Source organism: Arabidopsis lyrata (assembly GCF_000004255.2).
Source record: "Arabidopsis lyrata subsp. lyrata unplaced genomic scaffold ARALYscaffold_3, whole genome shotgun sequence".
NCBI lineage: Eukaryota > Viridiplantae > Streptophyta > Magnoliopsida > Brassicales > Brassicaceae > Arabidopsis > Arabidopsis lyrata.
The window spans coordinates 3,318,071-3,340,099 of NW_003302553.1; the positions used below are offsets into that span (position 1 = coordinate 3,318,071).

At 36.5% G+C, this 22,029-nt stretch overlaps 5 protein-coding genes across 9 annotated transcripts; 3 read left to right on the top strand and 2 right to left on the bottom strand.

Annotated features, from left to right (window-relative positions):
* The first annotated feature begins 10 nt into the window (after positions 1–10).
* LOC9318630 (phosphatidylinositol 4-phosphate 5-kinase 6) lies at positions 11–3,829 on the top strand. Its single transcript, XM_002882517.2, has 9 exons — positions 11–1,009; positions 1,084–1,831; positions 1,916–2,083; positions 2,162–2,327; positions 2,402–2,518; positions 2,610–2,803; positions 2,901–3,034; positions 3,117–3,177; positions 3,262–3,829. The coding sequence occupies exons 1-9, from the start codon at positions 739–741 to the stop codon at positions 3,548–3,550; spliced, it is 2,148 nt and encodes a 715-aa protein (XP_002882563.1). The 5' UTR covers positions 11–738; the 3' UTR covers positions 3,551–3,829.
* A 2,441-nt stretch (positions 3,830–6,270) lies between these two features.
* On the top strand, positions 6,271–9,396 carry LOC9318631 (polygalacturonase QRT2). Its single transcript, XM_021032511.1, has 9 exons — positions 6,271–7,028; positions 7,116–7,250; positions 7,343–7,507; positions 7,593–7,613; positions 7,732–7,939; positions 8,166–8,247; positions 8,591–8,699; positions 8,789–8,905; positions 8,993–9,396. The coding sequence occupies exons 1-9, from the start codon at positions 6,768–6,770 to the stop codon at positions 9,212–9,214; spliced, it is 1,320 nt and encodes a 439-aa protein (XP_020888170.1). The 5' UTR covers positions 6,271–6,767; the 3' UTR covers positions 9,215–9,396.
* An 82-nt stretch (positions 9,397–9,478) lies between these two features.
* LOC9318632 (MAP3K epsilon protein kinase 2) lies at positions 9,479–17,838 on the bottom strand. 5 transcript variants are annotated; one of them, XM_021032507.1, is made up of 26 exons: positions 17,713–17,838; positions 17,220–17,267; positions 16,960–17,094; positions 16,805–16,837; positions 16,470–16,543; positions 16,300–16,390; positions 16,147–16,230; positions 15,913–16,014; positions 15,604–15,735; positions 15,374–15,445; positions 15,155–15,258; positions 14,916–15,015; positions 14,395–14,781; positions 13,778–14,110; positions 13,656–13,700; positions 13,264–13,443; positions 13,091–13,174; positions 12,729–12,826; positions 12,530–12,613; positions 11,467–12,188; positions 11,223–11,369; positions 10,999–11,150; positions 10,724–10,858; positions 10,236–10,639; positions 10,026–10,140; positions 9,479–9,943 (listed from the first exon to the last, which is right to left on the bottom strand). In XM_021032507.1, the coding sequence occupies exons 1-26, from the start codon at positions 17,794–17,796 to the stop codon at positions 9,767–9,769; spliced, it is 4,122 nt and encodes a 1,373-aa protein (XP_020888166.1). In that variant the 5' UTR covers positions 17,797–17,838; the 3' UTR covers positions 9,479–9,766. The 5 variants fall into 5 exon arrangements, with proteins under 5 accessions (XP_020888166.1, XP_020888164.1, XP_020888165.1 ...); XM_021032505.1 differs by having other exon boundaries at positions 10,999–11,369; XM_021032506.1 differs by having other exon boundaries at positions 9,767–9,943; positions 10,999–11,369; positions 16,805–16,825.
* A 658-nt stretch (positions 17,839–18,496) lies between these two features.
* On the top strand, positions 18,497–21,015 carry LOC9320741 (serine carboxypeptidase-like 27). Its single transcript, XM_002882519.2, has 9 exons — positions 18,497–19,029; positions 19,117–19,212; positions 19,302–19,394; positions 19,475–19,560; positions 19,635–19,895; positions 19,987–20,114; positions 20,206–20,301; positions 20,436–20,541; positions 20,627–21,015. The coding sequence occupies exons 1-9, from the start codon at positions 18,669–18,671 to the stop codon at positions 20,768–20,770; spliced, it is 1,371 nt and encodes a 456-aa protein (XP_002882565.1). The 5' UTR covers positions 18,497–18,668; the 3' UTR covers positions 20,771–21,015.
* On the bottom strand, positions 20,935–22,016 carry LOC9318633 (glycine-rich RNA-binding protein 4, mitochondrial). Its single transcript, XM_002884629.2, has 4 exons — positions 21,766–22,016; positions 21,611–21,679; positions 21,340–21,446; positions 20,935–21,265 (listed from the first exon to the last, which is right to left on the bottom strand). Exons 1-4 carry the CDS (start codon positions 21,905–21,907, stop codon positions 21,149–21,151), a joined length of 435 nt encoding a protein of 144 aa, XP_002884675.2. The 5' UTR covers positions 21,908–22,016; the 3' UTR covers positions 20,935–21,148.
* Positions 22,017–22,029: the final 13 nt, after the last annotated feature.

Sequence of the window (22,029 nt, forward strand, 5' to 3'; positions counted from 1 at the left end):
AAAAATGTTTCTTTATTGAATGAAAAACCAATGAACAAAAATGATATCAAATTATTAACAAAGAAGTGTTAATATACAAGAGAGATGGTAGGTTAGGTTGGCCCATAAAAGAAGGGATTCCATTTGACTAGAAAAAATTAAACAAAAAACTAAAACCGGATTGTATCTGACTACTGTGGGAAGTTTCTCATTAGTCATTATTATATTATTTTTGGTTATGAAAATAGAAAAGAGAGAGAGAAGAAAAAAAAGAAATGAGAAAAAGGAAATGACGTCAGCATTGACAAGGTAACCACGTCGCATTCTAGCAAGTCCCTCCAGATGTCTGGTTTGGTAGTCGCTTTAGGAATCAAACGCGGAGCTCCAATAACAATGGCCATTACCAAACTCTTCAATTTCTCTATCGAGATTCTTCACACAACAACATTCCTCTTTCTTCCCCTTTTTTTCGTCGTTTTCAATTTCCTCGTCTCTTCTCTTCTTTCTGTTGCTCTTCTTCGTTTTCTCACGCCATTCCCAATAAAGAAAATAAAAACATCTCCTTTATTCGTCGTCCTTGGCCTATACTACATTGAAATCCGATAGATTCTGAAAGAAACCCAACACAGCAAATGCGGCTTCTCGATCTAAGCTATGGAGGAACGAATGAGAAAAAACATAGAATCCAACAATAAAATGTGAAAAAGACAGAGATAGAGAAGAAAAAAGGTGAAATTTGGAAGAAAGAAGAAGAGAGAAATGTCGGTAGCACACGCAGACGACGCCGACGATTACAGCAGACCAACGGGAGAGAGTTACCACGCCGAGAAAGCATTACCAAGCGGTGATTTCTACACAGGACAATGGCGAGATAATCTCCCTCACGGTCATGGCAAATACCTTTGGACCGATGGTTGTATGTATGTCGGAGATTGGCACAGAGGCAAAACCATGGGCAAAGGTCGTTTTAGTTGGCCTAGTGGTGCCACCTACGAAGGCGATTTCAAAAACGGTTACATGGACGGCAAAGGTATAATCAATAACCCCCAAAAAAATGTTTCATCTGAATCACAAAGTTTTGATTTTTATTTTCGTTTGAATCAGGTACTTACATTGATTCCTCTGGAGATTTATATAGAGGATCATGGGTGATGAATCTGAGACATGGGCAAGGGACGAAAAGTTACGTCAACGGAGATTGCTACGACGGAGAATGGAGGAGAGGTTTACAAGATGGACATGGCAGGTATCAATGGAAGAACGAGAATCATTACATTGGACAATGGAAGAATGGGTTGATGAATGGTAACGGGACGATGATATGGAGCAACGGGAACCGTTACGATGGCTCTTGGGAAGACGGAGCTCCTAAAGGCAATGGAACTTTCCGATGGTCGGACGGGAGTTTCTACGTCGGAGTTTGGAGCAAAGATCCTAAAGAACAGAACGGGACTTATTACCCTTCGACATCTTCAGGGAATTTTGATTGGCAACCACAACAAGTGTTCTATGTTGATTTGAGTGAATGTGTGGTTTGTACTTGTCAGAGAATCCCGGTTTTGCCATCTCAGAAGATGCCGGTTTGGTACGGTTCTTCGGAGCAGAGTAGTAGTGGGAACAGGACAAAGAACAGTGAGAGGCCGAGGAGGAGATCCGTTGATGGAAGAGTAAGTAATGGTGAAATGGAATTGAGGAATAATGGTTCTGGTTATCTTCAGTTAGATGATAATGCAGAGAGTAATAGATCATCATTAGGGCCTTTGAGAATACAGCCTGCTAAGAAACAAGGACAAACTATCTCTAAAGGTCACAAGAATTATGAACTCATGCTTAACTTGCAGCTCGGAATTAGGTAACCTAGACTTTTTGTGTGTTTTCGATTTGTGTTTGCTTGTTTTGCTTTGTTTGATGTTGAGTGTTTGTTTTTGTTGGGAAGGCATTCTGTTGGAAGACCAGCACCAGCTACATCTCTTGATTTGAAGGCTTCAGCTTTTGATCCAAAGGAGAAACTTTGGACGAAATTTCCATCTGAAGGATCTAAATACACTCCTCCACACCAGTCCTGTGAGTTTAAATGGAAGGATTATTGTCCTGTGGTTTTCAGGTTTGAATCTCTCTTACTTTTGATTTCTTCTCTTGTGGTATTAAGAAAACTGATGAAAATGTTGTGTTTCTCGTGTAGGACTCTGCGTAAATTATTTAGTGTGGACGCAGCAGATTACATGTTATCGATTTGTGGGAATGATGCTCTTAGGGAGCTATCATCTCCAGGGAAAAGTGGAAGCTTTTTCTACTTGACCAACGATGACCGCTACATGATCAAGACTATGAAGAAGGCAGAAACCAAAGTAAGAGCTGAATTTTTACAGCAAATTTTTGTCTTATTAAGATTCACTCAATCTGTTTGTTTTCCCCTTGACAGGTTCTTATAAGGATGCTTCCGGCTTACTACAATCATGTCAGGGCATGTGAAAACACTTTAGTTACCAAGTTCTTCGGTCTTCATTGCGTGAAATTGACTGGCACTGCACAGAAAAAGGTCAATACCCTTTTTGTATTCATGTCTCTGCATTGTTGTTATTAGCATTTTCAATTTGGATGCACTGATGAGAGAATACTTGCACCTGCAGGTTCGATTTGTAATAATGGGTAACCTATTCTGTACTGGTCACTCCATCCATAGGCGGTTTGACCTCAAAGGATCCTCTCATGGCCGTCTTACTACTAAACCAGAGTCCGAAATCGATCCAAACACGACGCTTAAAGATCTTGATCTAAATTTTGCATTCCGATTGCAAAAGAATTGGTTCCAAGAATTCTGCAGGTGTTTGGTTCACTACTTGTAATAAAACTCTTGTTATATATCTCTTTTCACTTCTTTCATTAGTAAACCCAAATTGGAGTGTTTGGTTTTTTAACAGGCAAGTGGACAGAGACTGTGAATTCCTTGAACAAGAGAGAATTATGGATTATAGTCTCTTGGTTGGTCTTCACTTTCGAGAAGCTTCTTTCAAGGACTCTGCCACTCCTACTTCTGGTGCTCGAACCCCGACCGGTAAAATCTTGTCAAATCTTTAACTCAATTTCAGAACTTCCATCTTAAAGCTTGATTGAAGCAACTTCATCATCTTAAGCAGGAAATTCAGATACTCGTCTCTCCCGAGCAGAAATGGACCGGTTTCTTCTTGATGCCAGCAAGTAAAGAACCAAAAATTCAATGTTTATATCGCAAAACCGTAAAAGGGTTTATAACACAAGTGTGGTTCTTGATGATTTTTGCAGGCTAGCATCAATAAAATTGGGTATTAACATGCCTGCAAGAGTTGAAAGAACATCAAGAAGAAGTGACTGTGAGAATCAGCTTGTTGGGGAACCAACAGGTGAATTTTACGATGTGATTCTGTATTTCGGTATTATAGACATTCTCCAAGACTACGACATAAGCAAGAAGCTTGAACATGCCTACAAATCAATGCAGTATGATCCGACATCAATCTCAGCAGTTGATCCAAAGCAATACTCTCGACGTTTCAGGGATTTCATCTTAAGGGTCTTCGTTGAAGACACTTGAGAGAACAATCATTCTAACTTGCACGCCAAGGCCCAACAAAGTTGAGGTTTTTCTTTTTGTTAGAATTTTTCTATATAGAAATATTTGTAAATTTATTATGTTATTTAACCAATTCACCAAAAGTAGAGAAAAATTGATTCTTTTGTAACTAAAGTTCAATACTCTGCCCTTTTTGTTGTTGTTGTTGTTGTTATTCTTTTGTACTGCGTTGCTTCAAACGTGAAAGAAAGTATGTGTACAGATGGTGACTTGTATTTTTTATTCATTACTTTCGTCCAATCTTCATATTTTACTCTTTTTTCATATTATACAACTGAACATGTTTCTAGTTTTCCTCTTTTTTTTTCAAAATTTAAAAGTTGGAACAAGTTGACTTGTAGGTGATAATTAAAGATGTGAGGTTTCTGGTGCTCTACAAGCCAAACTCAAAGTCAATGCTAAAGTCAATATTAGCGCATTACATTCTTGATTTACATAAGAATTGAATAGTTTATTTCTTTTCTTTTTTTTGGATTGTATAGACTTAGCTAATTATATATATCAGGAGTAATTAAGGAGTCATGAGAGAGCATCCTAAAAAAGAAGAGAGTTTAAGGATGTTCATATAATCTAGCTGATTATAATAATCAATGTTCTAGTGAGCTGTGGTTTAAGGCAAAGACAAAAGCTATCTTAATAAAGTTGAAGGAAAAATCAAGGCAAATAGATATATGTGTATTTTTTGCGTAACATATTGCTTTAAATGGGGATGCTGTAGAGAGGAATCTCGAATAGGCATTTGAAAAAGTTGCAGAACTTTTCGTGTGAAAGAGGTATCAGGAAAAGCTAAGATAATGAGTTTGTTCGGGTTTTCCAAAAAGATTCTGCTAAAAAGTAGATGCAAATTTAACTGGGAACAGTCACGTTTAGAAACTCATTTCAAAGACTTGTGAAACAGGATCAAAACTGGTAGTTGTGGCATTTGTCTAGGGTTCCTGCATATGCTTTTGGCTACATGATACTTTTTTCAGTGTGTATCGCCTGATTCAATTGACAATATGACTTCTTGCATGCCTATGATTGCTCCTTTTGGAAGAAGGGTCTTCCAAAAATCACTTATACGGATAGGTCTCGGAGACATGGCATGAATTACTAGCTCTTATCATACTTGATACCTCAATTACTCGACCCATTTTTCAGATAACAAATTTAGAAACTCAAATTACCATACCGACTCATATCCTAAATGTACGTAGAGAGATAGTTTTAAGACTTTCACCTAACGCAACAAAGAGTATAGAGTAAAATAACAAGTCACACGCAAGATCCCATTCCATGCAACAATCTAAACCTTCTCTAACTTAACCTTTGACATCATTTACCAATTATATATCCATCTTGCCTCTTTTTTCTGTTAGCTCTGCCTACTTTCACTGTATGTTGATTCATACTACGTACCAAAACAACATGTTACTTTCTTTTTCGTTAAAAATTTATCATAATTTTAGGTCTTAACATAAATTATATACAATTTTTGTCATCAAAACAGGATCGTGGTACAATTTTGATGGTTTCTCAATAAAATAGTTTTTGCTATTTCTCCTAAAAAAAAATTTGCAATATAATTTAGCTGGAAAATCAAAAAATTTTCCGTTTTTAGTTTTAGGACAATATTGTTAATTCCACCGTAAAAAATACGGAAAATAGATATAAAGGAGAATTTGGTTTCTTACCGAAACACATTAGCACTGACTTTGACCACAATACAATTTCACTACTAAAGAGAAAGAAAATTAAAGTAAATGAGTTGAATAATTTTCTAATTGGCTACGAATTTTGGGCTTCGAACTATCTAAGACCCAGAAAGAGAATTCATATGTATGAAAAGGTAAAAAGGTTGGACTGGAGGAATATCTAACAATGTTGAAGTTAAAGAGCTTTAACCAACAAAACTGCTTTTACTTGAGACTTCTATTTCAGTTATTTGCAGATAACCTAATTCAAAACCAAAGTCAATACTTACTTCTTCATTTAGGCCGCGATTAGCTCTTCCATTTTAAGATTATTTCTTTCTAACGGAGCTCTTCATATTTTGTTTTCCTCCTACTCAAAATTGTCAAACTGTTAGCCAATCTTTTCCCATCACATAAGAAATTTATGGATTTACCAAATATAAACTAAAAGTGTATAATTACTGACGCTACTAAGATGATAAAATAAGATCTTTTTATAACAATATAGATCAAAATAAATTTTCATTGATTACTTTTTAATAAATTGAACGATACATAAACATATTTACCAAACAGTTCAGTAATTAAAATAAGCGTAATTAAACCTAGCTAGCTACAACGTTGAGAAATTGATGCAAGAAGAAACTAAGATTTTCAAAACCTCGAGACCTTTAGTCCAACAGCGAAACATTAAGGTGAACTCAAATCTTAAGAATTGCTATGAGTATGTAAGTATTGAGTGCTTGGTGGGAAATCCACATTATCTAATCTATTAGGAGTGGTATAGGCGTACAACATGACGTCAAAGAAATTAAGAACGTTTCAGAGCAAAAAAAAAAAAAAAAAAAGCTATAGTAACTTGTTTTATAAAGACAAAAGTTTGTTCTAAGGATACAAAACGACTTTTTTTGTGAAAGTTTTAAATTTCGTTTTAATATGATCATAGATTCTTTTTTCAATAAAGATATTGATGCAATTGATGGCTTTCAGCTGTAAAATTTTAGTTTAATTATTAATTTATTATACAATTTGGTGTCGCCGTTTCGAAGTTTTAATTTCGATGCAAAGACGATTGTATGAATTGATCAATGAGCACTGCTAACTGCTGAGATATCGATTCCGACCATGTCCTAGTACAAAGAAATAAAAACCCTTCATTAATTAAATATATCAATTAGTATTCCTTAAAGTGGCTTTAATGTGTATTTGATCGACTTAAATAAACCTGGTTGTGTTAATTGTTTGGAAACGATTTGAGTAATGAAAATAATGAGGAATTATAACGAACATTTTCCTCTGATTTTCTACAAGAAAAAATAGGTGATATTCAACTAAATCTCTTTGATCAAATACTTCTTTGTCTCTCTCTCTTCTCTATAAATACAAGCACTTTTGCATTCTCCATGACACATCATTCACTCATCTCTTTCCTCATAATTCTTTCTACGTCAAACCCAACCTTAATCTAACTTTGAGAGAACCCACTCCAAAAAACAAAACAAAAAATGTATGAAAAGATCATAATCATATCAGTATTCCTCTTAACATTTCTTCCTTCTTGTTTCAGCAGCTACCCATTTAATCATAGAGATGATCTTTTCATGTCTTCTAATGTTTATTATGAAACCAATCGACAACATCAACATGGTCACAATACACGCAACAGTCACTTGAAAAATCGCCATGGTTATGCTCCTGGATCTTCTCCTCGAGCTTTTAACGTCAACACTTTTGGTGCTAAAGCCAACGGAAACGACGATTCTAAGGTTTTGATCCATATTATTTGTTTCTATATATAGCATTATAATCCAATATCTACAACCATATAAATGAAATCTATGTTTGAGCCGTAGGCATTCATGAAAGCCTGGGAAGCAGCTTGTTCATCGACTGGAATAGTTTACGTTGTGGTTCCAAACAATAGAGATTACATGCTTAAATCGGTTACATTCTCTGGTCCATGTAAATCAACCTTGATTATTTTTAAGGTATATGGTTTAAACCACTGCAAGTATAGGCCAAATTATTATTGTATAATGTTTCTTCCTCTCTTATAACTTTTTTTTTGTGTGTGAATTAGATTTACGGAATGATTGAGGCATGGAAAAATCCATCAGACTACAAGGAACGTAGGCATTGGATTGTGTTCGAAAATGTCGATAACCTTCGAGTTGAAGGAGGTGGCCGCATCGACGGTAATGGACATATTTGGTGGCCAAACTCTTGCAAAATCAACCCTCAACTTGTAAGTTCTTCTCTACATAGGATCAGTGTCATTAAAAAAACTTAAAGTAAATAAACTGACTAGTTAAATTTATTTTATAAAACAGCCATGCCTGGGAGCTCCAACGGTGAGAATCTCAAACGCCTAACTTGTTTTCGATCTTTAATTTTAGTTCTTATAAATATATACTTACAATGTAGCTATAAAAAAATGTAATTAATTAATGTAATGAAATAAATTGGCAGGCAGTTACGTTTGTGGAGTGTAATAACTTGAGAGTTAGTAACATTAGGTTGGAAAACGCACAGCAAATGCATTTGACGTTCCAAGACTGCAAAAACGTGAAGGCTTTGAATCTTATGGTCACATCTCCGGCTGATAGTCCTAACACCGATGGCATTCACGTTACCGGAACTCAAAATATCTTAATTCAAGACTCTATCGTCCGTACTGGTATATTGATTAATGACCCATCTTATAATATAATTGTTGTTTTGACATTCGCATGCAAATTAGTGAATAAATTAGATATTTTGATATATTTTACAAAAGGTTTGAAATTTTTGTTATATTTTAGTATTATTTATAATTAGATGTTTCTTTCTCTAAAAAGTTTTATTTATTCATTAGTGGATAATAAATAGTAATGTGTTGGGTTTGTTTTTGGTGATATATGAAGGTGATGATTGTATATCGATAGTGAGTGGGTCGGAGAATGTGAGAGCGACAGGCATTACATGCGGCCCGGGTCATGGAATCAGGTCTAACCATCTCTCTCCCTAATTTCACCTAAACTTTTTGTTTTTGTCTTATTTTAAGCAACATACTATGTGCAACATTCTATATCTTTGTTGGATAACTATCAACTAATTTTTATCAACTTCAATCGGAGAATTTTTATTATAAATGCCCATCTTTTTTTTAATGAGTAAAGGATATATATATGAAGCATGCTCAAAATCATTTGTAATTTAAGATATTAACGAAAAAGAAAAATGTAATGTTTTTAAATGGAGTTAGGCGTTCTAAGTTCTAACGCTAGCATATGTGTTAACTAAAGCATAATCTGGTCATTGATAATTTGTTTATTTACATGGAAAACAGCATTGGAAGTTTGGGAGAAGATAACTCAGAAGCATATGTATCAAATGTGGTAGTCAACAAAGCGACTCTTATAGGAACCACTAATGGTGTGAGAATCAAGACTTGGCAGGTAAATGATCAATATCTTTTGTTTATAAAATAATTATTACTAAGAAAAGGATAAAAGAAAAATATGACAATTATTAATGTATGTATCAGGGAGGACATGGAATGGCAAAGAACATCATATTCCAAGACATCATAATGAAAAACGTTACAAACCCAATAATCATCAACCAGGACTACTGCGATCGTGTTGAATCATGTCCCGAACAGGTTTGAAACAACTTAAACATAACAAATCTTTTCAACACAATTAGTGTAATAATAATAACAAAACTGAAAGATTGGAACACGTGGCAGAAATCGGCGGTACAAGTGAGCAATGTGTTGTACAAAAACATACAAGGGACGAGCTCAAGACCCATAGCGGTGAAATTTGTATGCAGCAAGAGCATTCCATGTCGAGGAATATCAATGCAAAACGTTAAATTGGTCGATCAAACTCAACAAGATGTATCCACAGCTTCTTGCTCCAATGTGAAGTTGGACACCCGAGGAAATGTTTCTCCTCTTTGCACTTAATCACTTTTGATCCTCAAGAAAACAACAGTATTCACCGATCGATTATAGTCTATTTCTATATGCTTACGTAATTTGGTCGGTGATTTCTGTATATGTATAGTATCAATATAGTCCATGTTTGAAGTGTAGGTTTTTATGGAGATTAATTGATATACGAAATGGGATTGTAAGGTATTATCTTAGTTAGAAGTAAAACAAATGTGATTGATTTCTGAACTATTTGAAGTCTGTCCTGCTTCTAGAGTTGTATTCGACCAAGCCAAATTTCGAAAATAACAATTAAACTAGCTTTTTCTCATTCATTTATGATCACATCCACATTAAAAAAAAAAAAAAAAAGGATTAAAATATTACAAAAACCATTCCTCTAAAAAATTATTCTGTTGAGGAATACTATATTACAAAAACCAGAAGTGTTGGCATCTCTCGAGAAGTAAAAAAACACACAAGAGAGACACAACCCAACAATTACAAGTCTGTTGTAAAATGGAAGAATGATATACACTTTGCTGGGTGAATTTTCTTCCTGCAAAAATGAGAATAAATGTACATTCACAAGACGGTGTTGATGTGAAGTGCTTTGAGGAGAGATGTTGCCATTTGCTTCACCAGAACTTGGCCTCCTGAACGTTGTCCATGACGTCGTTCTTCAATCAGATTCTGCAGTTTCTGAGGAAGATCGTTCTCTACGATCAGCTGTTTTGGCTTTGGATGCTTCTCGTAAACAGCCTGTTTCCAATGATCGCCAAACCAAACACTTAACACCCAGAAGAAGACGAACAAGAACTTGGATAATCAAATGATCCATTACCTTAATGAGTTTCAGGAGGTTAAGTCGAGCAATCGCATCTTGGTGGTCTAGTCTTGAAATAAGTAGCGGAGTCAATCCATTTAATGCTAATGTCTTATTAATTGAAGATGATTTCCTGGATTCAACAAAGACAAGGATTAGCTCCATACTCATAGTTCTAACTAATTTTGAAAGGATAGATAATCTATTAAAAAGAGGAGAGATACATACATGATGATCTTCAAGAATGGCTCCAAAATGTGCACAAAATGTCTTTCTGGACAGTTCTGGAAGAAGTTAACTAATTTCTGAATTGCATCTTTCTTGAGAAACGCCTGCTCAACCTTGTGGTCAATGTCATGCGCCAAGCAAACAGCAATTGAATCCAAGGCTATCACGGACCAATATTCATCATCGAGTAAACTCAGGTAAACATCCAGACCGCCGTGGGCCCTTAACTGCTCTCTTGAATTCCGAGATGCATGAGCCATATCACATAGTAGTGGCAATGCATATTGTTTCAGAGGAGAATCCGACATGACGAAGAGCATCAGGTACGGAATGATTCCATTTTCAGCCGCTTGTTCCTGCCTCCTCTTGTTTATCTTGCAGAGGTTGAATAGTGCACTAAGTACCTACATAACATTACCATTTTAGAAACGTCGGTTTGGGTGTAACCGACAGACAAAAGCTATCTCCATACAAGTCAAGAAGGTAACCTCATGATGGATCTGATAAACAAGATGCCCTTCCTTAAGCTCAAGGTTGGGGATCAATTGCTTAATTGCATCTGCACGCTGAAGATTTTCCAAGCAATTTGGATCCGTAGATAAATGATTGGTGCATTCCAGTATCTGGACAAACAAAGGTATTGTAAACATACGACCTGAAGATCCTCTAAACCACACATCCAAGCTTTTCCAAAGAGAAAACAGAAAAATTATATGAAGCACTATCGAAGAAGAAAAAAAACAAAAATAATATTTTGGAGTACCTTTAACAGAATAGGAGGTTCCACACGGTTGAACATCTGGAAAAGACGACTGAGTAAGCTTTGGCTGCACATGTATGATTTTACTGTCGTTTCAGCTCGGGCAAATTCGAGAAGCAGATCAGCCACTTTCTCCAAGTAATCCATTGAGACATCTGCACTCAGCGCATGGGCAAGTAAACCAGATGATGTAGTACTTCCAGCTCTAGCATTTAAAACACCTGAACCTGACAGAACACTAGATACTGTCTGAGATGCAATCCCACACGCAGAAGCGACTCTTTCAATAGCCATAACCTTCTTAGTCATCGTCTTACTGGAATATCTAGCTGCAGTATCGAGATTTCCCTTTTCCTTTCCACGTCCAGAGATTCCTGAAGAAACAATGCAATCATATGGCACAAGCAAAAACATCATATATGTGCTTAGAATATGAAAAGTCTTCCTAAATATAAAACTTAAGAAAATTACCTAATTCGGCCATTATAAATTCTAGGTCTCCACTGGTTTTCTTTACGTCTGATGCATACAAAAGAGGAAGTCTACTTTCATGTCTCTCTATGCCAGTGATATGCTTCACGTAATCCAGTTGACCAGAAAATTTTCTTGAAGGGGGTTCTTTCTCTAATAAGCTAAGCAAAGGTCGAACTTGATCTGGCTGAGTAACAGGAAAACCATTAGACGCACCCTCCGCTAGTTTCTGAAGCTTATCTGTTGATGTTCTATTGGCAGAAAGAGATATCCTATGTTGTTGTATAACATCTTCTGTGGTATCTGCTGCAACACTGCTTAATCTAGGCCTATCACCATCTAGGTGCAAGGCATCGGGTTGATGGACATCTGATCTTTGAGAACTTGAAGTTAAAGCATGAGAAGGCTCTTCACCACCCCCATTCCTAGTTTTCAACCCATCAGGATGATCAATCACACTAGGTGAAGTCTCACGCTGACTAAAGATAGGATTGTTAGGGTCAAGTTGACCAGAGCGTGCTCGTGGAGTTTGACTATCCAAAATCAATGCGTCCCCTGATATAGAAGCCAGTCGAGTTGCCTCACTCAAGCTATATAGAGTGTTGACTAGCCTAAGAAGAATTCCATTCTTTGCAGCAATACGGCAGAAATCATTTCTAGAGGTGGATCTTTTGAGTTTAAATACCTGCCACATCCCATCAATAGCCAAGTGAACCATCTCCCTGGACAGAAAAGCTCAAATCAGTTTGAACTTAGTAGCACATAAAGAGCGAAAAGGACCAGAAATGATTAAAGTGAGAAGAGCCAAATCAACAAAATGGTCAGCTATTGAGAAATGCATGAGCCATTTTCAATAGTAGAAACACATATCACATAAATTAGGCAGGACGAGGGGTTCAAAACAAAATCAGATGCTGCTGGGATGGGTAATAGCCTAGGAATCACTGTGTGGGATAAATTCAAAGTTCTTGTGATGATATACTCATATATCTCACATTAGTTTCAGCACTTTATATATTGAAACTAGTCCATACACTGTAAGAAGATTGTAAACTTTACTCACCTGTGTTTGGCATAATCTGCTTCAAGAAATCCCACCAAAACGGGTATTCCACGGCAAGCTATGAACATTTGCAACGTCAAGGGGCTGTAAAGAAGCTACCATATCACCTATATGACTTGCAGAAAAGGAAAAAAAAAAGAAGAGAGAGAGAGAGAGAGAGAGAGAGAAGCAAAGTAATATATATTTGATGAGTCGCAACCTTGACTGACAAATCTGCTGCAAGAAGTAGGCTGCTTCCTTACGAATTTCTCGAGATCGATCCCTCTCAAAACCAGCAAAACTCATTACCAAAGGAATCTGCCATTTCACAAGGAATAATCAATTATTATGGGATTTTGTTGTCTATATGAGACATCATGAAAACTTAGGTGATAAGATAACAACATCATGGGTATATTATTATTATCTACGAATTTTCCCAAAAAGGTATTAGCTGTTGAATTGGATGTTTGACATTTAATATAGAAATGCAGACATGAGCCTTTGTCAAACAAATATGCCGGTTCCAACGAACTACTGGTGAATCATCAAGTCAGCAACCAAATTGAGAGTAGGACTTACAAGACCAACGAGACAAGCATTTTCCAGGAAGTCGGTATTATCTTTTACAATTTCGTTTATCAGCTGCAGCACGGCACATATTACCTGAAACACCAAAAAAGATTCACAAGCATCAGCCAACTACTGATAATGAAGGAAAACAAAAAATCCTGCATGATTACAACTAAACATACTCGAGATTTAGGAATATCAAGTAGATCCATTAGAGGGAGGAAACCATGCTGTGTCACAAATACTGCTTTCTGCCCACGTCTCTGACGAAACATGGCAACAAGTTTCAAAGAGGAATTTACTATTGCATCTTCTGATTCATCTGGCCTTAAGGAGCTCACCAATCTGCTGAACTCGACTGCCTATAAAAACTTAACCAATTAATGAATAAGATTTAAATGCGCACAAAAAAATGGAAACAACTAAAATTGAGTTGAGAAGCCACAGTTTCCTTTTCAACATCTAATTGCAAATTGTCATTCTCTGAGTATGAAATGGCTCGGTTAAGTAGAATTAGCATGAGATAAAATGATAAAAGATTGCTAAAAGTTCAGGATATAAATTTGCAGAATACCTGCAGAGGAAAAAGATTCTCCGGGGGCACTTTTTCATCAAATACCTGAGAAACAAAATACGAAATACATTAACAGTATAACTCTTGATTTATCAAACCTGCATACTTGAGACAGAGCATACCAAGTCATCGATGTTAAGAACATCATCTTTCAAAACACCCATCATTAAGCGGAAAAGATCACCACCATCTTGAGAGTGCCCCGTTTCACCCTCCATTTGCTTCTGAGCAATTCTAGCCCTCAATTTCGTTGCCAGATCATTCTTTCCACCATCTGCAGCAGGAGAATCACCCTGATTTACATTTGTAGTAGGCGTCGATGTTGAGGCTTCATTTGGTTTTCCCTCAGGAACTTTATCCAGTGAATGAAACAAATCATGCAAAGAAGCATCCCCAGGAGGATCACTGAATCTGGTCAGTTCATTCCCACCAAAACTAGATGGAGTCTTCACAGCCTTTAAGATAGAAATAACAAGCATAACCGATCTAGTTAGTTTGCAAGCCACAGCCAACAAAAACCAAATATATCTCACTACAGAAGCCTCTAAAGTGAAATACGCTAAAAAGTATCTATTGCAGTACAAGCTCAGCAAACTGTTTTGTTTTGGACTTTTGGTCAGTAAGGAAAAAGGAACTTATCAATTTACTCGACATACAAAGCAAAGCATACTTACTCGTGATTGACCATATCATCTAAGAAAGTGCTAGGGCAAGAATGACGTAACAAAACAAAACTGACCTTTCGAAGCCCAACTTCACCTTTTTGGCTAAAACTATGTGATGACTGCGCCACCTGGACAGAATATTCTTTTCCAACCAGCTTTGTTGCTAAAGTATTCCTTCTACCTTCAGAAGCTTCCTTTTCAAGATTTCCAGGTATTTCATCACGTTCAGATGTCTCATGGTTCTCTAATACATCTTGAGATGTCCCCTTTGCATCCGAAGAAATACTGCAAGTACCGGATTGACGAGAAGACTGATCGTGCGTAGACAATGTAGGACCTAGATCTGAATTAAGATAATCTTCTGCATCCGTTCCTTCTTCACCGAGATCACTGGGTGAAGACTGATCTTTCTCAGACCTAAAACTCTCCACACCTATAACAGGCAATTTGCTTTTCGAGTTCTGGACAAAAAAAAAATGGATCAGTAGCTTTAGCAAAGTTCATCTCTAGCTTTAATGCATTATACTGCTCATCTCTAAATTCCTTATCGGCATCTCCAAAAGATTAATTGATAATAGAGATAATGAAATCTTACAGTTTTTGTCACCTCCACTTTTTCTGCTGAAAAGCTTTCAGCTACTTCTTGACTACCTTCATCATCCTTCTCTGAACTTGAATCGGGTTCCTTCATATATCTGCAAAAGGATGAAGTGCTCAAATACAGGATTACAGGTTAGTGCAAGCAAGGAACACTTGTACTAAACCCTTAGATAAGATAGATGATAAAATTTGAAATATTCTTCCAAAAGTTAACGTAAAGACACAGGTTCTCACCTGATGGTTCCACTATGCCGAAGTGATGACCGCAATGCTCGTTTTGAGTTACGTATCCAAGGGTGCGAGAGAAGTGTCTTTGCATCAGGCCTCTGCCTGGAATCCTGTAAATGCAAGATACAAATCAGATGAACATACTGGATATTAAATAAATCAAAATGCCTAGGTTCCGGTACAGAGGTAAGTAGAGTGATTAAACACTATTGCAGCAAAATATACCTTCTTGAAGCACAGTCGTAGGAAGTCTGTAAGATCGGGAGATAGACTATCAGGAATGGGAGGGGTATCATCCTGAAACAGAAAAGGCAATAATTTAAAATTATTGCTAACAGCTTTTGCATTATTGCAGGAGAGAAGTGATTTACAACAAGGAATAATAGGAATTGGGGGGAAGGAAGAGAAACCTAAATTCAATTGACTTTAGCAAACTCGTAAAATGATGGAAAAACCTGAACAATGCGATAGAGGGCTGGCATGGGTTGCAGATCATAGTAAGGAGGTACACACGTCAAAAGTTCAATAATAGTGCACCCAACACTCCAAATGTCAGAAGCAGCACAAACTCCTGACAATTCAATAACCTGAAACAAAATTTGGGTGTCCGTCAGTACACACATAATCAGTTAAAAGTTGCTAAAGGAGAAAACAACATCCTTTTGGCAGAATAAGAACAAATTCCAATTTCAGAAACTACATATGGAATTTGACCTATACAGAATATGATGGTGGAAGATACATATATATTATCAAAGGTGTACCTCCGGAGCCATCCAGTATGGAGTTCCGACCACTGAGTGAGTGTTGAAATCAGCCTCGTTGAGTTTTGTGGCAACTCCAAAATCAGCAAGCTTAACAAGGCCCTGAAGTATAATATAGTCAAGTAATAGCCTAGAAGAATTTTTTACATCCCAACACAACAGATCTTGAAACAAAAAAGCGTACCAAAGACATGAGAATAACTAATAAGATCCACAAGGTACAGTAAAACACACCTCCTTGGTTGTCAAAATATTTGCACCCTTGATATCACGATGTATGACACCCTGCTCATGCAGATATACTAAACCTTCCAAGACCTGTATTCACTAGTTAGTACATAAATGTTTAAAAAAACTTCACTCAACTAGAAAAAGATATATACGGACCTGTGCAATGTAAACAGTCACCAACGACTCAGGGAAAGGTCCAAATTTATTTGGTTTAATAATGTTTGCAAGAGAGCCATTCTCAACATACCTGGAAACACATAATTGGACTTTAAAACCCAGACCGTAGTCCAGCGTGGACCAAATATAAACAAAAAAGTATTACTTACTCCAGAATAATGTGAAGGTGAGTCTTTGTCTTCAACGATCCAAGATACTTGACAATGTTTTTATGGTTCAAGTTCTGCATTGAAATATCATCTTACAAGGCATAGAGGAAGATTGCATCTTAACCAGCATAACCACTAATGAGATGACGCCAAAGTTCACAAGGTGATTGATACTACATTGCTTAGCATCAGGATCCCAGGTTTGTAACACAATAATTTCCACAATTCCGAAACAGGGTCAAGCTCAACATTGAATAGGACAATTCACATAAACATACCAGTCCCAAGTCAATGCTAAAAAGCTAAAGAAATGTGTAATGGAAGAAAGAAGCTACCTTTAGGAGATCGATTTCTTGCTGATGAAATTTCTCCCAACAACCAAGAAGCATCAAAAACAGGATTCAGTCAGCATAGCAGTGGTATGGAGATGAGAGATCACATTTAGTCCATAAAGGCAACGAAGATAGATACAACAAATGAAGTAACAAACCATGATGGTGTTAAGATCCTCTTGACCAATATTTTCCAAAGAGACTTGTTTAATGGCAACAAAGTCACAATTCTCCAGGTCTAATCCTATATAAACCCGAGCATAAGCTCCTTTACCAATTTCATCTCCAAGCATCTGCGTTCAAAAGTCAAAAAGAACAAACCTTGGAGTAGTGAGTCCACAAAGATTTCAAATTTGTAGGAGCAAAAGCTAAATTAGTAAGAATAAACCCAGAATTGCGGAAGAAGAAAAAAGCTCACATATTTGTTGTCGAGAGTCTTTGATTTGTGGAACTGGGATGACGTCATCTGTCGCGCCATCTCTTTCTCGTCAGCATCAAACAAAATTGCAACTCAAGGAATTTGATCCATTTTTTTACGAGGGAAAAATCACATTAATTAGGGTTTTTAATCTTGACAAAATTTGTAAGAATTTAGATGTGTTTGAAGATCAAATGCCAGCCCTAACAAATTTAATAAAAATTAAACAAATTTTTAAGTTTTTTTGGTTGGGAAATTGACGAACTGTATCAGCGGAAGAATACTTTTGTCGATTTCTCAGGCGCCAGTATCCTTCTTTTATTTTAAGGTCCTTACTTTTTTCTTTCTTTACGTTTTCACCCCTTTATTCCCAAAATTGTAAATAAACCTTAAAAGCTCTTGGAATAATCTTACAAATTTATTTCTGAATTCGAAATTCTTAGAAATGACAATGCAAGCAAAAAGAAGAAGATGGAGATATGATCAATCATACCTCTTTTCTTTGGACACGGCAAAAGGAAAAGTTTCGCTGCTTCGAGTTAAGTTGATTATGTTTTCGAAAGTATTTGTTCATCATTTGAGTGAGCTGAGTTAAACAACTGTATTGGTGAATTCGATTATTGTTTCGATGATTTTTTCATTAGTGTAAGTTTCCATTAGTTATATAGAGAATCTATGTGGCTAGTATTAATGTCTTATCAACAACTTAGATTTGAAAATTTACTATAACGTTTTTAATTGGCGGAATTAGGATAAAACAAGTTTTAATTGGCGGAATTAAGATAATCAGATATCTTTTGGATAATTGAATGTTTATAGCCAATCAAAATTGTAATTTTCGGAAACAAATTTACTTTTCGACAAAATATATAATAATTCTATCACATGTTTATCAACAACAATTTAAAATTGAACCGAACTGAACCGACATGATTGATCATTTTTTTCGTATCATAATTTTGAGTGGAAACAAATCATATCCAATTTCTCTGCCCAAAAAACATATCACAACACTCAGCTATTTACACATTTACATCGCTAATGTAAAAAAAAAAAAAAATTTGGATAGTAAACTGTCAAACAACAAAACACTCAAAAGTAATGCTAATTTTTAGAAAACACAATTAAGACAGTTATATTATAGCCTCAAGAAAAATCAGGCATGCCCATGATGTCAGACCTGAATAATGTCGGACAAAAAAGCCCCTCCTAGAATTGGGGGGTAAAAATATGAAAAGACTGAAGTAAAAAGATTTTTTTTTCTTTTGACCAAACAAAAATAAAAAGTTGATGAGTATCGGAAGACAGTAGTACTGTAGTAGTGCGCTGTTCTGTTAAGTAACTGTAAGGTTTGACTTGGAGAAAAATTAAATGTGTCTCTAAAAGAAGTTCCAAATCGTGAGGAAATTCAGAGTTCCATCAGATCTAACTCTCTTAGATCTGATTTTCATGGATTACTCTTTTCTTCTAATCATTCTCCTACTCACAATCTCTTCTTCATGTAATGCTTCTTATGTGGAAGAACAATTGAGAGACAGAATCAGTAAGTTACCTGGACAACCTAGTAATGTCGATTTTAGACAGTACTCAGGCTATGTCACTGTGAATGAAGTACGTGGAAGGGCTTTGTTCTACTGGTTGGTCGAGTCTCCATCGACCCGTGACCCAAAGTTTAGACCTTTGGTTCTGTGGCTCAATGGTGGCCCTGGTTGTTCTTCTGTTGCTTATGGTGCTGCTGAAGAAATTGGACCTTTTCGTGTTGGTTCTGATGGCAAGACTCTTCATCCCAAACTTTATGCTTGGAATCAATGTAACATCTTTTTCTCTAAATCTCTGGCACCATTATTTGCTCTTCTCTTCACAATTCCGATTCCGATTTGCTCTCTCTGTCTCTCAGTGGCAAACCTGCTATTCTTGGAGTCTCCAGCTGGAGTTGGTTTCTCATATTCAAACACAACTTCAGATCTTTACACAACCGGTGATCAGAGAACTGGTTCTGCTCCTTGAATCTTTTTTTGTCTGAATTTTAATCAGACTACCTTGAGCTTTAATTAATGTCGTGTTGTCTTGATGAATCTGTAGCTGAAGATTCGTATAGATTTCTTGTCAACTGGTTTGAGAGGTTTCCACAATACAAACATAGGGATTTTTACATTGTTGGAGAAAGCTATGCAGGTTTCAGTTTCTACCTTCAAGCTCTCATCAATTACATTCAAATGGCTGATGTCTTAGTCTTGAGTTTCTCTCTTGGGCAGGTCATTTTGTTCCTCAATTGTCTAAACTTGTCCATGAAAGAAACAAGGGCTTCAAGAACCCGGCTATAAACCTCAAAGGTTTTATGGTAAAGATTTGAAAAACTTTCAGACTTTTTACAAGTTTATGAACTTTGGGATTTTTAAAAGTCTGCTTATCCAGGTGGGAAATGCTGTTACAGATGACTATCATGATTATATAGGAACATTTGAATATTGGTGGAATCATGGTCTCATATCCGATTCAACGTATCACCAACTAAAGACCGCGTGCTACTCAGAATCATCTCAGCATCCTTCACTGCAGTGTATGGTGGCTCTGAGAAATGCCGAACTAGAGCAAGGAAATATCGATCCGTATAGCATTTTCACCAAACCTTGCAACAGTACTGTAGCACTTAAGAGCTTCTTAAAGGGTCGCTACGTAAGTTTCACACATCCGAAAGCATTTTCAGATTGGTTTTGTTGTTTGTTTCTTTGGACTAATATGCTACAACTTTGTATTGTTAACTCAGCCATGGATGTCAAGAGCTTATGATCCTTGTACAGAGAGATATTCGAATGTGTACTTTAACCGTGCGGACGTTCAGAAGGCTCTCCACGCAAACGTCACTCGCTTACCTTACCCCTGGAAAGCATGCAGGTCAGCTGAAAACAAAGTTTGATTTCTGGTTGTTTTTAAAGGTATAAAACTTTGATTGAGATTTTGAGTTTTTTTTTTTTTTCTCTTGCAGTGACATTGTAGGAAGCTATTGGGAAGATTCTCCTCTGTCTATGCTTCCTATATACAGAGAATTGATTACTGCAGGTCTCAAAATATGGATCTTCAGGTACCAATTTTGTATTGAACTTTGTGATGTTCACTTTAGGAAATGAACGATTACAGATGAGACTAGTGTAGATGTATGTAAAGTCTTGATTACAAATGAAGATTTCTTGATCAATCTCCCTACATAATATGCAGTGGGGATACAGATGCGGTTGTTCCTGTAACCGCTACCCGATACTCTGTAGATGCACTGAAGCTAGCAACGATCACGAACTGGTACCCGTGGTACGACCATGGCAAGGTAAAGAAATTGGAGTTTTCTCATGTTAATATCTACGCATAATATTCAGATATTGATTTGAGGGGCATTGTATTGTAATTTTTAGGTAGGTGGGTGGAGTCAAGTTTACAAAGGACTTACATTAGTGACAGTAGCAGGAGCTGGTCATGAAGTGCCTTTACACCGTCCCCGTCAAGCATTTATTCTTTTCAGATCCTTTTTAGATAGCAAACCAATGCCTATGACCTGAGATCAAACCTTGAATGGACCACTTCTCCAAATTCCTATTCTTTCTTCTTCATCATCAATAAACCAAGTGTTTCTTCATTCACTGTCTTCCTCAATCCTCAGTGCATCCAAACTCAACACACGACTTAAATTAGCTGTCTAGTACAAATCGTAAGCCACTCTTCATTTTTTTTGTGTAAAATCGTTGTCTCAAACAGTTTTTCTATCTTTTCTCCATTATTGTATCATTGTATGATACAAAGCAAAGTCTTTCACACTACAAATCATAATACTATATGATAGTTTATAGACTTCGATTCCACAACAAAGATCCAACCATGAACTTGTACAACAATGCTGACTCTTGTCATTTGGTTTAAGTCTCTACGAGATGCTGCCATCACTTGAAGACTCGTTCTCTGTCTCTCTTTGATTTCCCAAGACGTGGAACAACCACAGGACCACCACGTACTCTTTCAAGGGCAAAACTTATTCTCAACGGCCGACCCAATAATCCCTACAACAGAGAGAATCACTTAAGAAACCATTCATAGTGATAGGAACACAAATCCTTTTTCTTTTTGGTTTTACCTTTCCATCCATGGCGTCTTTTGCAGATAGAGCATCACCTTCCTCTGCAAAATCAACAAAACCAAATCCTCTTGATCTCCCACTTCCTTTGTCGTACGCAATCCTAACTGAGAACACATTTATATTTGACACATTAAAGAATCTAAATAGGATTAGATAAATCTACAAAGTACAAAGGATCAGATAAATCCATAAATTCCCAAAATTCATAACCAAAGACTCATTCAGACATTTCATCGAACACCTGGAGGAGTTTATAGAAGAAAAATACCTTCTGCAACCTCTCCAAAGGAAGAGAAAGCGTCTTTGAGAGATTGCTCATCCACAGAGCAGGACAATCCTGCATACTTACGGGTATCAAAATCATTTATTTTCATCTAAATATGTAAATGTGGGTATTTTGTTATAATACTAACTCATTCGAACCTCCGATGAATAGCTTGGAACTGGGGGATGCAGAAGAAGAAGTGCAAAATTGAGGAAGAAAATGGGAGCTAGAAGAAATCGAGTGTTGAGGTATCGCTGAAACTCGTCTCACTAATAGCTCAATACCATTCCTCATCGTCATGATCAATTTATAACACTTGTTTCTTCAAAATTAAGCTTTGTTTTGGCTTGAAGTTTTTTCAATTTATATATATATATATAAGTAACCACCAAAAAAAAAAAGAGCCAAATAAAAATATTATT

What these genes read in the sequence shown, in the direction of transcription:
- LOC9318633 (XM_002884629.2), bottom strand. Translation starts at nt 21,907, where the DNA reads ATGACGATGAGGAATGGTATTGAGCTATTAGTGAGACGAGTTTCAGCG. An exon ending in TTCCAAGCTATTCATCGGAG is followed by an intron (nt 21,680 to 21,765) that starts GTTCGAATGAGT and finishes GTAAGTATGCAG; the next exon opens with GATTGTCCTGCTCTGTGGAT. An exon ending in AAGACGCCATGGATGGAAAG is followed by an intron (nt 21,266 to 21,339) that starts GTAAAACCAAAA and finishes TCTCTGTTGTAG; the next exon opens with GGATTATTGGGTCGGCCGTT.
- LOC9318630 (XM_002882517.2), top strand. Translation starts at nt 739, where the DNA reads ATGTCGGTAGCACACGCAGACGACGCCGACGATTACAGCAGACCAACG. An exon ending in AACTTGCAGCTCGGAATTAG is followed by an intron (nt 1,832 to 1,915) that starts GTAACCTAGACT and finishes TTTGTTGGGAAG; the next exon opens with GCATTCTGTTGGAAGACCAG. An exon ending in TGGTGCTCGAACCCCGACCG is followed by an intron (nt 3,035 to 3,116) that starts GTAAAATCTTGT and finishes CATCTTAAGCAG; the next exon opens with GAAATTCAGATACTCGTCTC.
- LOC9320741 (XM_002882519.2), top strand. Translation starts at nt 18,669, where the DNA reads ATGGATTACTCTTTTCTTCTAATCATTCTCCTACTCACAATCTCTTCT. An exon ending in AACCGGTGATCAGAGAACTG is followed by an intron (nt 19,213 to 19,301) that starts GTTCTGCTCCTT and finishes ATGAATCTGTAG; the next exon opens with CTGAAGATTCGTATAGATTT. An exon ending in CTCAAAATATGGATCTTCAG is followed by an intron (nt 20,302 to 20,435) that starts GTACCAATTTTG and finishes CATAATATGCAG; the next exon opens with TGGGGATACAGATGCGGTTG.
- LOC9318632 (XM_021032505.1), bottom strand. Translation starts at nt 17,796, where the DNA reads ATGATGAACAAATACTTTCGAAAACATAATCAACTTAACTCGAAGCAG. An exon ending in ATATTTTGACAACCAAGGAG is followed by an intron (nt 16,015 to 16,146) that starts GTGTGTTTTACT and finishes ATTATACTTCAG; the next exon opens with GGCCTTGTTAAGCTTGCTGA. An exon ending in AAGTGGAGGTGACAAAAACT is followed by an intron (nt 14,782 to 14,915) that starts GTAAGATTTCAT and finishes TTTTTTGTCCAG; the next exon opens with AACTCGAAAAGCAAATTGCC.
- LOC9318631 (XM_021032511.1), top strand. Translation starts at nt 6,768, where the DNA reads ATGTATGAAAAGATCATAATCATATCAGTATTCCTCTTAACATTTCTT. An exon ending in CAACCTTGATTATTTTTAAG is followed by an intron (nt 7,251 to 7,342) that starts GTATATGGTTTA and finishes TGTGTGAATTAG; the next exon opens with ATTTACGGAATGATTGAGGC. An exon ending in GCAAAATCAACCCTCAACTT is followed by an intron (nt 7,508 to 7,592) that starts GTAAGTTCTTCT and finishes TTTATAAAACAG; the next exon opens with CCATGCCTGGGAGCTCCAAC.